Raw genomic sequence first — 16,157 nt, 5'->3', positions numbered from 1 at the left:
CTGCTCTTCTTCTGATCCAGTTCTCTGCTATGGCCTGGGAAAGCAGCAGAAGGTGGCTCAAGTCCTTGGGCTCCTGCACCCACACATGGGAGACCTGGGGAAGCTCCTTGCTCCTGATTTTGGATCGGCGCAGCTCTGGTTTTGTGGCCCTCTGGGTATTGAACCAGCAGATGGAAGACCTCTCTCTGTCTCTACCTCTCTGTGTAACTCTGTCTTTCAAATAAATAAATCCTTAAAAAAAAAATCAACCTCTGTTGTATTAACAACTCCTCCTAAGAAAAGGACGGGAAGCACGTCTCTATTTTATATGCAAGGAGATAACATTGTACTGAACATTGCTTAATGTTTCACTGTTCTTGCTAGAATTTGAACTCAACTATAAATGGATTCATGATTCCAAGTGTACCATCATAATCAATCTGATTTTTCTTGGACAGATCTCAAGATGAGTTTGTTGTGTCTGATGAAAACCCAGATGAAAGTGAAGAAGATCCACCATCTAATGACGACAGCGACACTGATTTCTGTAGCCGCAGACTGAGGAGACATCCCTCCCGGCCAATGAGGCAAAGTAGGCGCTTGCGGAGAAAGGTCCCAAAGAAAAAATACTCTGATGATGATGAAGAAGAGGAGTCTGAAGAGAACAGTAGAGACTCTGGTAAAAATAACCTGTTCTGTATCATATCAACCATACCAGCTCAGTACAGTCATATGACTTCAGGAGTTATGGGTGGTTTTTTTTTGTTTTTTTTTTTGTTTTTTTTTTAAGATTTATTTATATACTTTAAAGAGGGACAGAGATACTCATCTACTGGCTCACTCCACAAATGGCCACAAAATCCAGGTCTGGGCCATGCCAAAGCCAGGAATTCCATCTGGGTCTTCCACATGGGTGGCAGGGGCCCCACTTCCTTTGGCCATCTGCTGCCTTCCCAGGCATATTAGCAGGAAACTGAATGGGAAGTGGAACATCCAGGACTCAAACTGGCTCTCCAATATAGGATGCCAGTATTGCTATGCCACAACACCTGTCCCAAGTTATTATTAATACTTAAAATTCCATTCAGTTATACCACAAGATTTCTGATAAAACTTTCAGTCCTTTTCTTATTCTGTTCAAAACACATCTGAGAAAATACATACAGATCAATTTTTAACTTCATACCCAATTCATTTAGGATTATGATGAATCATTTTCGTGCCAGGTGTTTCCATGCCTAACCTTCATCTTCATAGTGTTTCTTGGGATTCATTCTCAATAAACTGAGAATATTTTCCTCAGATACATAGCTACTAAAAAGACAATATAAATTTTCTCTAATATTTAGGCCATATCAGTAAGTCAGTAATTTTTACAAATTAGAAACAGTTAATATCAGTATAGCTTTTTCATATTAACTCAATAAATAGTGAGAGGCCCAACAGCTAAAAGGAAAGAAATGATTGCTTTATGGAATTGGTAGGTAAGTAGCTGTTATCTCCTGGGAGAGTGCCACAGGCTCACGAGTATGGTGCCCCTGACTGTGGCCATTCTTGTGGTGTTCTCTATTTATCTAAGTTACATCATTCTCTTTATCAATGATTATCATCAGAGAATAAGGACATTGTCTTAGCTAACCCCCATATAATTCCCATAGTCAGAAATTTTAACAGTGATATACTACTACCATCTAATCAACAGTACACGTTTGATATCAAGTATCCCAATATTGTCCTTTTATAATTTTTTTCTAGTCTAGAATCCAGTCCAGAATTACATGTTATATTTCTTCGCATCTCTTTTAATCTGAAATGTTCCTCAAATTTTGTCTATACTGTGACATTTTTAAAGAATATATATTATTTTGGAAAATATCCCTCAATTTGGGTTTTTTAACTACATCACTGCTATTATGGTTATTACTCAGTGCTCTATAAGGAGGAACTTTGCCTTCTCCATATATTTATTCATGTGTATCAGTATGTGCTGTGGATTTTTATTTTAGTCAATGAATATACTATACTAACATCACTATTTAGGTTTAGCATGTCCCACATTTTGTTAGTGAGGATCACTTGAAACTAATGACTAGTTATGTTGAAGTGTTTGAAATCCATTAAAGAACAACAGGGTTGAATGTGCTGATTCAGTGAAATTTGTTAGCACTACTGATAAACATCTCTGGCATGATGCCATAATCTCACTCTGGTTTACTGGTCAGAGATAAGAACAAGGCTACTTAGCAATGCTGTACAAGGTTAAGTAGTCTCATATGCTTCATTAGCAGATTTTCATTCCATGTGGAAAAAAGCCAAAAATGCAACTCTTAATTCTGTCCCTCTTTGAGACACGTATATGAGTTTTCCTCAGTTAAGAGGGCTACAATATGACTAACCATAGACACAGTAGGAACAGCAGCTCATCAGGTGGTGGATTCTGGTAACTGTCCACCAAGAAGAGCAGTCACATGGTAGATGTGCACATGTCCAGGTAGCTGTTGGGTGAATTCAGTAAGGATTATAATAAATACATTTAAGTATTTTCTTTAAAAAAATATATATTCTGGTCTTGAGGATTAATTGTTGATACTATACATTTGTGATCTGAACATAAAAGACTCAAAGATAGACTCCTATTATTAAAAGAAAATAGACACTTATAAAAGTTATTGTTCATTTAAAAAATTTTATGACTGAACTTTGCCTAGTAGCTTCAAATTTTTGTAACCTAAGCTAGTTAACCTTTCTACTAAATGGACTTCAGTTTTTTAATTGGCTCTTTTCTTTTTTCTTTTTTAAATAGAAAGTGACTTTAGCGATGATTTTAGTGATGATTTTGTAGAAACTCGGCGAAGGCGGTCAAGGAGAAACCAGAAAAGACAAATTAACTACAAAGAAGATTCAGAAAGTGATGGTTCCCAGAAAAGTTTACGACGCGGTAAAGAAATAAGGCGAATTCACAAGCGCAGACTTTCAAGCTCAGAAAGTGAAGGTAAGGAGTAGATCTCCTATTTATAGAAGTTTAGACTAAGTAGGCCTAGACGTTATAAAGTGAGTAAATAGTATTTTTGAGATAACATAATTGGTATCTTTGAGATAAATTATTTTGTTCCAGTCCACTAATTATAAGATGCTGATTTTTAAAAAGATTTATTGATTGATTGAAAGGCAGAGTTAGAGATAGAGAAGAAGAGACAGAGAGAGAGAGAGAGAAAATCTGTACTATATCTTCCATGTGCTGTTCACTCCTGGGGCTGGACCAGGCAAAAGCCAGGAGCCTTGAACTCCATCCAAGTCTGCCACATGGGTTGCAGGGGGCCCAAGTCATTGGGCCATTGTCTGCTGCTTTCCCAGGCGCATTGGCAGGGAGCTGCATTGGAACTAGAGCAGCCAGACTCCATCTGATGATGCTCATATGGGATGCCAGAATTGCAGGCAGTAGCTTAACCCACCATGCCCCATGTAGGGCTTCAGATGGTTATTTTAAGATCTCAGCACTGGCATGCTATATGTGTGCAGTTCTACTCCCAGCTGGTTCACTTCTGATCCAGCTCTTTGCTAATGCACCTTAGAAAGTAGTGTAAGATGGCCCAAGTACTTGGGCCCCTGCACCCACATGAGAGATCTAGCTGGAGTTCTAGCCATTGGGAAGTGAACCAGCACGTAGAACATCTCAGTCTTTCTGACTTTCCCTTTTTGTAATTCTGTCTTAAAAATAAAAATGAATCTTTAAAAAAAGATCTCAATAGTATTAATTACGTTCTTCATTTATCCTAGAAAATTTATCTCAGAAATTGTGATATGAATAAGATTTACTGTGCTGCTTCTTCCCCACTCCCTATTACTCAGGGACCTTGCTTTGAAATAACCTCCTGTGCTGTGAAAATCCATCCAGTTTCAAATTGAAACATCTATTGTCTCTTTGCACCATAACTATGTGGTTCTAGTAGTAACCGGCTTTATAGTTTTGGCTTCTCCTTATATTAGAAGTGCACGAAAAAGGGCCAGCTTTGTGGTATGATGGGTTAAGCCGCCACCTGTAATGCAGCATACCATATGAGTGCCAGTTCATGTCCTGGTTGCTCCACTTCTGATCCAGCTCCCTGCTAATGTGCCTAAGAAAGAAGCAGAGGATAGATAAAGTGCTTGGGCCCCTATGCGATACCTGGATAAAGCTCCTGGCTTCTAGCTTCTACCTGGCTCAGCTCTGGCCATTGCAGCCATTTGGAGAGTGAACCAGCGGATGGAAGACTTTCTCTCTCTGCCTCTGCCGCTGCAATTCTACCTTTCAAATAAATAAATAAACCTTTTAAAAAAATAGTGCATGACACGCTCTAAAATATGAATTTGTGATATTCATTTCATCTTTTTGTAGTTATTCCTGAGACCATCATAAATTCACTTTTTTTTTATAATTTAAAGATTTATAGGAAGCTTAGCCTACACCACAGCACTGGCCCCATAAATTCATTTTAAATGACCTGAATTCTCACTTTTTAAAATATTTTTATGCATTTAGTTCACCATTGTTTATAATTTTTTTAAAGTTTTATGTGTTATTTTGAAAGCGTTATGGGCCAGCGCCGCGGCTCACTAGGCTAATCCTCCGCCTTGCGGCGCCGGCACACTGGGTTCTAGTCCCAGTCGGGGCACCGGATTCTGTCCCGGTTGCCCCTCTTCCAGGCCAGCTCTCTGCTGTGGCCCGGGAGTGCAGTGGAGGATGGCCCAAGTGCTTGGGCCCTGCACCCCATGGGAGACCAGGAGAAGGACCTGGCTCCTGCCATCGGATCAGCGCGGTGCGCCGGCCGCGGTGGCCATTGGAAGGTGAACCAACGGCATAGGAAGACCTTTCTCTGTCTCTCTCTCTCACTGTCCACTCTGTCCGTCAAAAAAAATAAAAATAAATAAATAAATAAAAATAAAAGAAAGCGTTATGGAGAGAGAGATCCCCCATCCGCTGGCTTGTTTCCCTAGTGGCCTTAACAGCCAGAACTGAGCCAGACAGAAGCCAGGAACTTCTGGGTCTCCCATGTGGGTGGCAGAGGCTCAAGCGCTTGAGCCATTTTCCACTGTTTTCCCTGGTGCATTAGCAGGGAGCTGAATTGGAAGTGGAGCAGCTGGGACTTGAACCAGAACCCATATGGGATGCTTTCATTGAAGGCAGTGGCTTTTACCCACCATGCCACAACACCAGCCCCTGTTTATGATTTTTTAATATATATTTTAGTTGACATTTAGTAATTACACATTTATAAGGTACAGTGTGACATATCAGTACACGTACACAGTGTGTTATGATGTTTGTGATCTATTGGAAGAGTGTTCACTTTCACAGATTAAACATGAAATACATTAACTTTGAGCTTAGGCGAGTAGAGAGAGGGAAGTAGGGAGTATTTGGGCATAGAATGTTAAAGAAGGGAGGTGAACATTATTTGGGTGTGCATTTATCTTTCTGTGTCATAAAGACTCACATTCATTAATTCAACCTTAAAATGCAAGTTTTTTTAAAATGAGGCCCTATTCTAAGCGCTGGAATGTAACAGGGAATAAAACAAGTATTATGTAACTCTTTTTAGTTGGACAGATTTCAGATTCAGTACTAATGGAAGTCTTCACTAAGAAGAAATGTTGGGTGTGAAACAACAAATTGTGAGGGTCCGGAGGTAGGTTTGTGCCTGGCATGTTCAGAGAACACAAGGGAGTCCAGGGTGAATGGAGCAGAATGAGGGAAAGAATAATGAGGGGCCAGTGCTGTGTTGTAGAAGGTTAAGCCGCCACTTGGAGTGCCAGCATCCCATATGGGCACCCGTTTGAGTCCCGGCTGCACCATTTCCAGTCTAGCTCTCTGCTATGGCCTGGGAAAGCAGTAGGAGATGGCCCAAGTCCTTGGGCCCCTGAACCCACGTGGAGACCCGGAGAAGTCTCCTGGCTCCTTGCTTTGGATTGGTGCAGCTTGGACCATTGCAGCCAACTGGGAAGTGAACCAGAGGATGGAAGACCTCTCTCTCTCTCTCTCTCTCTCTCTCTCACTTTTCTCTGTGTAACTCTGACTTTCAAGTAAATAAATAAATCTTTTTTTAAAAAAAGAATAGTATGAGATGCAGAATAAAATCAGCATGAACCCAGATTGTACAGAGCAAGTCAGCAAGCCATGTAGCCCATCTGTTTGTATAAATAAACTTTACTGAGTAAGTTTTCTTTTTATTTATTTATTTATTTAAAGACTTATTTTATTTGAAAGGAAGAGTTACAGAGAGGGAAAACACAGAGAAAGACATCTCCCATCTGCTGGTTCACTCCCCAACTGACCACCAATGGTCAGGGCTGGGCCACACTAAAGCCAGAAGCCAGGAACTCCACCCAGGTCTCCCATGTTTGTGGCAGGGGCCCAGGCACTTGGCCCATCCTCTGCTGCCTTCCTAGGCTCATTATTATTGTTATTATAGACAGTTACAGAGAGAGAGAGAGACAGAAAGAGAGGTCTTCCATCCACTGGTCCACTCTCCAGGTGGCAGCAGTGGCCAGAGCTGCACCAATCTGAAGCCAGGATCCAGGAGCTTCTTCCAGGTCTCCCACCTGGGTGCAGGGACCCAAACACTTAGGCCATCTTCTACTGCTTTACCAAGCCATAGCAGAGAGCTGGATTGGAAGAGGAGCAGCCAGGATCAGAACCGGCGCCCATATGGGATGCCAGCGCTTTGGGCCAGGGCTTTAACCTGCTGCACCACAGCACCGGCCCCTCCCAGGCTCATTATTAGGGAGCTGGAGTGGAAGTGGAGCAGTCCGGAATCGACCAGCACATGTATGGGACCAGCATCCTAGGTGCAGCTTTACCTCACTGTGCCACAGCACAGGCCCCACTAAACAAGTTTTATTGGAAAATGGCAGTGCCCATTTATTTACATATTGTGTGTGGTCATTTTCAAAAAAGAACATTGAGTAGTTGTGACAGACTCTATATAGGGTCTGTGCTTTATTAAAAAATGTTTGCTAACCTCTGATGAAGAGCAATTTTGTCTAATTGAATTTTCTGTAATGATGGAAAAATTTTCCATGCAAACAATATAGTAACTAGTATATATAGTAACTATATATACTAGATTTGTGTGACTATTCAGTTCTTGAAATGTGGTTAGTTTGACAGTAGTATTGACTTTTTCATTTTAATTAGTTTAAAATAATCACAAGACTAGTGTCCACCTTATTGGGTAGCATAGAGCAGGCAATTGAATTGATTTTGGATTTTATTCTGTGTGAGATGAGAAGCATTTGGAGGGTTTTGAGCAAAAGGGTGATATGGTGTGGCTTATGTTTTACTTTTGTTTTTTTTTAAGATTTATTTATTTATCTGAAAGAGTTGCAGAGAATGAGGGAGAAACATAGAGAGAGAGAGAGAGAGAGAGAGAGATCTTCCATCTGCTGGTTCACACCCCAGATGGCCATAATGGCCAGGGCTGGGCCAGGCCAATACCAGGAGCCAGGAGCTTCTTCCCAGTCCCCTACGTGGGTAGCAAGGGCCCAAACATTTGGGCCATCTTTCACTGCTTTTCTGAGGCCATTATCAAGGAGCTAGATTGGACGTGGAGCAGCCAGGACATAAACCAGCACCCCTACAGGAAGCTGGTGTCACAGGCAGCAACTTTACCCACTATGCTACAATGTCAGCACCTGGCTTATGTTTTTAATTTGCTAGGATAGCTGTGTTGTGAATAGAATGTAGGGGCAAGGACAAAAGCTAAGAGACCATTTGGGAGCTTACTGTAATAGTCCAGGTAGCAGATGATGGTGTGTGGGAATAGGGCAGTAAAGTGATAAAAAATAGTCTGATTATAGAAATATTTTTATAAAAATAGATGAAAGGATTTACTGTTCAGTTGGATGAGAGAAAGAAATCAAGGATGGAGGAGCAACTGAAAAAACACAGTTACCAAAAACTAAGCTGATGGACACCACAGTGCCACAGGTTAAGGGGCAAGTTTATTAGGAGTTCAGTTTTCCTCACTTTGGCTTTGAGATACCTGTTCAGCTTTCCAAGCATAGATGTCAAGTTTAAAATATATAGAAGAGGCCTCAGCATGTAGATGGTACACAAAACCATGAGACTAGGTGAAGTCACCTAAGATAGAAGCATAGACATAGAAGAGAAGACATCCATGGATTACCATGGTCATTTAATAATGCGAGATGAGACTTGACACGTTGTTTCAGATGGACAGACTTGATTGCCCATTTTTAGTTTTTTCTTACCACTATGTATACATGATTCCCTAATTAGAGTTTCTTAGTTTGTGACCAGCCTATCTTTGTTTAATTTGAGAATTACCAGATTTCTTGTTCAGGAAACCTGCACTTTCCTAAAATCATACGTAAAGTACACATTGAATCATTTTAGGCAGTGTTATGAGATTGAGAGGAGACAATTTAGGCCAGTTATTGAAGGGACATATTTACAGATAAACAAATCTGAAGGCAGGACGTGGGATGAATATGGGGAGGAAAAGAATTACTTAAATCCATTTATGTTTACTTGTGCCAATAGCTTAAATGTACTATTTATTCTAGAGAGCTATATGTCCAAGAACTCTGAAGATGATGAGCTGGCTAAGGGATCAAAGCGGTCAGCTCGAAAACGAGGCCGAAGCACAGATGACTATTCAGAAGCAGATGAAGAGGAGGAAGAGGAAGGCAAACCATCTCGCAAACGGCTACACCGGATTGAGACAGATGAGGAGAGTTGTGACAATGCTCATGGAGATGCCGATCAGCCTGCCCACGATGGCCAGCCCAGGGTCCTGCCCTCAGAGCAAGAAAGCACCAAGAAGCCCTACCGGATAGAAAGTGATGAGGAAGAGGACTTTGAAAATGTAGGCAAAGTGGGGAGTCCATTGGACTATAGCTTAGTGGACTTACCTTCTACCAATGGACAGAGTCCTGGCAAAGCCATTGAGAACTTGATTGGCAAGCCTACTGAGAAGCCTCTGACCCCCAAGGACAGCAGCACAGCCAGTGCGAGCCTGGCCCCCAATGGGACAAGTGGCGGACAGGAGGCAGGGGCACCAGAAGAAGAAGAAGATGAGCTTTTGAGAGTGACTGACCTTGTTGATTATGTCTGTAACAGTGAACAGTTATAAGACTTTTTTTTTCCATTTTTATGCTAATTTATTCCACGGTAGCTCTCACACCAGCGGGCCAGTTATTAAAAGCTGTTTAATTTTCCTAGAAAACTACAGAATGACTTTTTAGAAGAAAAGTTTCAACAAACCTTGAAGTCTTTCTGTGAAGTGACCAGTTTCAAACTTTGAAGATAAATAATTGCTGTAAATTCCTTTTGATTTTCTTTTTCCAAGTTCATGGTCCTTGGTAATTTCATTCATGAAAAAAAATCTTATTATAATGACAACAAAGATTTGTATATTTTTGACTTTATATTCCCTGAGCTCTCCTGACTTTGAAAAAGGGTGGATAAGAATGCATTCCAAACCTGTGAGGGCCCAAAACAGAATTTAGGGGTGGGAGAAAGCACTTGTGCTTTAGCTTTTTCATATTAAATATATATTATATTTAAACATTGACAGTGTAGGTGATTAACAGACTGTCTAAAAGTTCAAGTCTGTTCTGTTTCAGTTTGAGAACTATAGGTAACATCATACATAAGTCATTTAGTAACAGCCTTTGTGAAATCAACTTGTTTACTATTGGAGATAACCATGCTTAATAAAGAAGAGACCATGAAAGTACCATCATAAAAAACCTTAACCTAGTTTCTGTTATAATGGAGTTTCTTGTTTAAAAACAAAAACAAAATCATCTGAAAAGCATTTGTACAGTAAAATGTATAAAGAAGCTTTGACAACCACATTGTGCTAGCAACAAATTTTTTAAATAGCTTTATGCAGTGGTTATATAGTGGCCTTTAATATACTGTATCTGATGGAGAGTTATTAGTAAAAGGAATATGGTCATCTTACAACTCAGATGAAATATAAACTTTGCCTACAGTGTAACTCTTGTCTTCTGGCCACTTGATGTTTAAATACCTGAAAGTGTCATTTTGAAAGAAATACATCTATATATATAACATACATGAAGAGATGCTAAGCTGACAATGGTATTTTAGCACATTTCAAGATGGGGAAGGGATTTTCAGGTGAATTTTAACTGGTCTATTCTTGCCCTTAGTATCTACTTCAAATTGAAGTCTACAAACAAAGCAGTTCCTTTGGGAGGTTTTTAGTTTGTGTGTTTGTGTAAGTATGTGTGTATGTGTGGGTGTATGTGTCTGTGTGTTGGAATTTCCTATCTGCCTGGATATATTAGCAGGGTTTGAATGTAGGTTTTGGCCTTTGGCCATTAGACTTCTATTAAAACTCATTAATAGTCATACAACCAACATAGAGATGAATGAGAACTGCCACTATACTTAATAGGCACCATATCCATTTTAAACATCTCAATAATTTAAAGAAAGAGAAGCCCTTTGTTTCTGTAACTAACTGAATACCTAACATGATAATTGACACTAAAACCTGAACTTTGTCTTATTTAGTTTCTGTTACAGCTGTAAAATTTCAGGCAGAACCATAATATTGTACAGAGTGTAGCACTTGTATTAAACCTTTTCTGTCAAATTCTGAAACCGTCAACCATTACTTCTGTGAATACTTTTGCCCTGGGATTTGGGTTTTTCTGTTCCAGTGTTGTGTCTGTTGCCGGCAATGGACACACTGTATCTGCTGCTGGCCCAAGGAACTTCGTTAATTTTTCTTCCCAAATTATACATTATATGTGCTAGTCAGTGTATAGTAAAGCACTTCTCTTTTTTATTATTAAAAAGCTGGCATTAGATATGCATTATAAATACCTCTCTAAAAACTTTATACTACTCCTTTTCTTTCCTCAACAAGTTTTGCCCTTAAATCTTATCTTTTGGCTTTGAAAGTTTATAGCTGTTGTTTTTCAGTCATTGTTGGGTTTTTTGTTGTGTTTCACTTTAGTTCTGTAGTACCCACCCATTCATATTTTTGCTTCGACTCTAGCAATGTGTATGTATCTGTATAAAAAATAAAATAATGAAAGCAGCCTAAAAACAGGATGCACCAATAGCAAGTTCCAAGCAAGTTGTGATTTTTGTTTTTAGATAATATTCCACTGGAAGGGAGAGAAAAGCTCACATTCAGAAACAGTAAAGCAGGGCTATGACCAGAGCCAAATTAATCCTCCTTTCTAGCTAGATTTATTTATTTTTTTGAAAGCTAAAAATTTAACTTTTAATTATCTAAAACAGGCAAACAGTAGAAAGATACCTACTAGTGCAAGGTAAGTGGTTCAAATGTGCAGATGACCTCTCCTGCTACTCAGCCTCCCTCTCCCATTAGCCCTGCAGCCGGGTACAGCCACTATCATGCAGCAGCTCTCCCATGTGCCCTGTCTCTACCTCTGGACACACCAGCTCCTGCTTCCACCTGTTCTACTCTTCACTTAAATAAGTGATCACTAATATTAAATGGTTAGATGACTGACTTTAACAGCACCCATAATATGAAATAAGGAGTTCTTTTTACCCTTCTGCCATAGAAAGCCCAAGATAATTTTTAACACAGTAAATATTGTGTATTCCATTTAGCGAATATCCCACTGACACAAGACACTTGTGCTGCTACTGACCAAACCTGACTAAGTATCATCTTCAGTGGGCATATCCTTTCTAACCTTATATTCTGATTAAACCAGTTAACTGGTTCATATACCACAAATGTAGTTCAAGCAGCTGATACATACACATTATTACTATGCAGATAGATTGATTATAGCTGATTAAACTTTGATAGTTAAATAGTTGTGCTGCTTGGTGTTTAGATCCAGTCCCTCAGAGAGTCTGTGTTCATTGAACTACTCTGAAGAAGTGTAAAAAAATATTAATGTTCTATATCCAAAAGAGAATACAGCCATTAGGAACTGGAGAAAATACAAGAACGTAGTAATCCTAGTGTGTAGACCAACCTGGATGCCTATTAGAGCATTAACCATGGATTTGGACTGACAGTAGCTGTCATAGAGCCCTTTAATAATTTACACTCCCTTTGTTTGAAATACAAGTTAGACTCCCAGTATCAACAAATGTATTGAGGGGAAATGTAGTTTACTATTCATTTGCAATTTCTCTAAAGGTTTGGAAATTTGCCAAATTTTACAGTTTAGAAGCTTTGTATTAAAATATTTGTGAGAAGGACTCGGACTGAAAGTACACATTTTGGTTTTGTGCATTTGTGCTGATGAAAGAATGTTTAGTGTAAAATATTTTCCATTGTTGGCACATTACTGAAAAATGATGACAGAGATTTTCCAAGAATATACATGATATATTGAAGTTGGTTTTCCTTGACATCCTTTTCCAGTTGGTCAAGGCTGCATATTCAGAGGATAAAGTGTTTGTATTTAGAAAAAAATCATGTCTACTGGGAATCTTAACAAAAAAAAAGGGGGGGGGGACCTGCCAAAGAACCAAGAAGTTCAAATGCTAGTGAAGGTAGAGAAAAAAAGATTTTTTAAAATTAATTTTAAAAGGATATTATGTACTGTCCAGTTTTCACTTTTTCATTGATAGAACCCATGCCATAATAGACATTGGAGTAAAGTACATATATTGTGAAATATGGACATTTACTTATTTAAATTGAGGGTTAAAATGATGGGAAAAGGTAGCTATTTTTAATGGGTATTGATGGAATCTCCTTTGTCTCAGGAATGCTTTTTTAATTCCTTTCTGTGAGCATAAGAGATGTTAACCATTCACTAGCTTGTTCTACCATACAACTATTAAGAATTTAATGAATCTATAAGTTTATATTTAGAAAAAGTTGTGAACTCCATTCTTTACCAGGGGGATAGGTCCATAATGCAAGATGTTGCTTCATATCTATTATTTGATTTCTTAAAAGATAACTTTTAAGTTATTTTTAGATGAGTATTAGAATAATTAAAAATGAAATCCAGTATTGATTGACTATAAAAAGAAACCAGACATTGTAACTGATAAAAAATTATGAACATCATTTAATTAGAGAAAAACAGTTTCTCTTGTTTGACAGTTTCAAAATAAATCTCTGGTTCTCCGAGAAGCAGAAAATACCAAGACTCTATATGCTGTATAATCAACCTCATCCTCACCTGTTTAATGTGATTCATTATTAAACTAACTTAAAATAAAATCCATTCCTGTTGTATCCACCATTCCCAGTGTGTGCCTGTAAACTCACCGTGGAAGTGGCAAGCTGGTATTTTCTTTCATTGTTTTTATACCAATCTCAAAAGGCCTTATGCTATCAATGTATTTAAACTGGGTTATTGTGTTATATGTTCACTTAATGATTTGTTTTCAAAATATTTCGTTCCAACTGAAGATTTTGAACAGTTTTTGAGTGCCAAGAATTGCTAAGTAAGTATGAAAGTAGAGTCATTCCTAAGTAAAGAAGCAGTCGTAAGCCAAAATGTAGGAAGCTTGGTATATAACCACTTCAGATTACACACTCAACACTTTTTTACTCATACATGCCCTCTTAAGAAGGTTAGAATAGGATCTTCTTAGTGGATTTTTAATTTTGGTCATTTAAGCTCGATTTTTTTTCCATTTCATATTTAAACCACTTTGGGAAATGCTATAAACCCAATTATGGCACATTATAATAATGATTTCAGTTAATAAAAGATTTTTATTTTAATAACTTTAAGATATGTCTATCCTATACATAAGTTATATAAGAAGGCATAACAAATTATTAGATGAGTAGGAATTTATTAAACTCTTACTAGACATTTTGAATGAGAAAAAACATTTTTAAAGGAACTACATTTGTGTTTTTTGCCAAATCGGTACAAGCTAGAAAATGTGCTAAGGACTGAATAACCTGCCTTGTTCTTTTTGCCACTGGATGATGTAAGTTGAGAATGGAATTGTTAACCCTAACTATATTTTCTTGACTTTCATCAGTTTCTAAAGAAATCTAATTTATGTGTTTTGGAGTTTTGTTTGATCTGTATTTATTGAGTTCTGGTCACCAACCAGGCGTCTGCATGTTATGCTTATGGACAGCCAGAACACAGTCATTGGGGAACTTAATGGCTCAAGACCTTCTGAATCATTTAACTTATTTTGTATGTTGCAAAAAAAAAAATTTATTTTGCTTGAGAGTCACATTTTTTTATAACTGTACAGCTCTTAAGGGATGGGAGGTGGGGAAATACCCTAAAATAGGATGTAGATTTTTACAATTGTGTTTCTGCTAGAACATCTACAGGTGCATTATGTAATTAAACCTAAAATTGTTTAAAAATTTGTGCCATCGTCTTTTTCATTTTCCTGCCCTTTAGCAGAGTTGGTGCATGTGAATACTACTATATGGACAAGGCTTGGAATTAGACTAAAACTTCTGTCTTGAGAGCTTTAAAACCATTGCATGTAAAGTATACATACATGTAGAAACATACATATACACAGATTTAATTTATATTAATGTAAATGGGTTTTCAGGATTGGAATAGCTATAATAGCCCAAATTTGAGATTTAAAAGCATACTATTTCAGTGCATGATTTTCAAGATACCTAAATAAGGTATTCTCAATGTTGGTCTGGTATTTTGTTCTCCTATCAAAGTAATGTCTTGGTAATAGTATCTGAATTATAGCTTGCCCCAAATTACCATGAGGTTTTATGTGCACTTTGAAAAGGGATGTCAGGTGCTGAGTTGGGGGTGGGGTAGGACAGGGCTTGTCTTGGTTTCTTTTTATCTATAAAAGAAGGAAAAAAAGAATTGTGCCATTTGGTTATTCAATAGACTTAATGCCACGAGAATATTTGCTGAAATAATGGCAGGAAGGGGAATCAGGTTCAAGCTTCAATCCCTTCCTCATCTGATAAATACCTTGTGATCTTGTGGAACTCTGACTCTGGCAGTATTTTTACCTGGCATGTGTTAACCATGTTATATAACCGATAACCTTTGTTTAAATGCCAGTACTTTTTGCCATCTAATGATTTTACCATTCTAATCCCTCACCTTTGTAGCACAAATGTATTCTTGTAAAGAATTCGTCTCAATGTGTCAGTTTCTCTCTGAGCTACCTTCATCTGTTGTCAGCTGATTTAGGAAGGCGGTTGTTACCCATTTTGAGGCAAAGACAGGATCATGAATTTCCATGTGAAGAATACAAATTCCAAATAAGAATTTGTATATGCTATATTTTAGAATTTCATTTTGATTTTAAAGTAATAGCTGGGATTCAATGAGTGTTTGATCACAACATCTCTTGGATTTTCAGACATGCTTATATGAAATGCTTTATTTTCCTATGCATAAAAAGAAATTATTCCTAGAATAGGTTCTCAGAATATTTTGTTTCTAGGAGATAAGAGCTAAAGCAGAAGCTCCAAGATTAGCATAAAACTTACTTTAGAGGTCATCAGGACTATGCTGTTAGTCAAATAGAAGAAGCTGGAGTGCTGTCTGTCACATAATAATGTACTGCATGTATGGGGGGAGGGGAGATCTGAAAACTGGAAATGTGATTCTGGTAACACACAGAGAATTTTGTGCATAGAAAGTATGGAAATTCCTGATAGCTTAAAGCTTCAGGAGTTAACTGCAGTGTATAAACACCTAGTGTGTTAGAATTGCAGTGCATAGTTGTATAAGTACAATATTCCTTGTAAGTGACAACCAAAATATGTTGTGGCTGGTGCCAATATTTTTGTTAATGAAATGTTCAATGTCTCACTACAGTCTGATCAGAACTCTTGATGTTATAAGCCAGGCCTGAAGCCATTTTATAGCTATCGGCCTACTTGTGTAACTTTTTCTTTCAAAATGTTTTATTATACTTCTGTCATTTCTTTCACTTAATATATGTCAATTGTCATAATAAAAAATTTAAATAATTTGATGTATTTAGCATGATGTCTTTGCAAACTTAAGTTTATTTTAAATTTTGTGACATGGAAAGCTAACAATTTGTGTGGCAGGTCATACAGGTCAAAATAATTTTTATCACCTAGGAATATGTTAATTACTCTTTCATTATCTAGGAAGTAATTTGCAAGGGCATCAGTTTCCCCCAAATGATTGTAAGGCTGTTTGCCAACTAGATAAATTAGATAATTAGAAAACTGCTCTTGGTTTCT

The 16,157-nt window shown here is 37.9% G+C and overlaps 1 protein-coding gene across 3 annotated transcripts in view; it reads left to right on the top strand.

Annotated features, from left to right (window-relative positions):
* RSF1 (remodeling and spacing factor 1) overlaps nt 1-15,919 on the top strand; it is a 165,371-nt gene extending 149,452 nt beyond the window's left edge. For all 3 annotated transcript variants that reach the window (XM_002708674.5, XM_017344448.3, XM_051822018.2), the window contains 3 exons: nt 438-658; nt 2,783-2,971; nt 8,545-15,919. In XM_002708674.5, coding sequence (XP_002708720.2) covers nt 438-658; nt 2,783-2,971; nt 8,545-9,113 — 979 coding nt within the window. In that variant the 3' untranslated portion in view covers nt 9,114-15,919. The remainder of the gene's footprint in view (nt 1-437; nt 659-2,782; nt 2,972-8,544) is intronic.
* The last annotated feature ends 238 nt before the right edge of the window (nt 15,920-16,157 follow it).

The sequence above is a fragment of the Oryctolagus cuniculus genome, chromosome 1 (assembly GCF_964237555.1).
Source record: "Oryctolagus cuniculus chromosome 1, mOryCun1.1, whole genome shotgun sequence".
NCBI lineage: Eukaryota > Metazoa > Chordata > Mammalia > Lagomorpha > Leporidae > Oryctolagus > Oryctolagus cuniculus.
The sequence above is the reverse complement of the archived record's forward strand: the minus strand, read 5'-3'. Positions and strand labels throughout refer to the sequence as shown.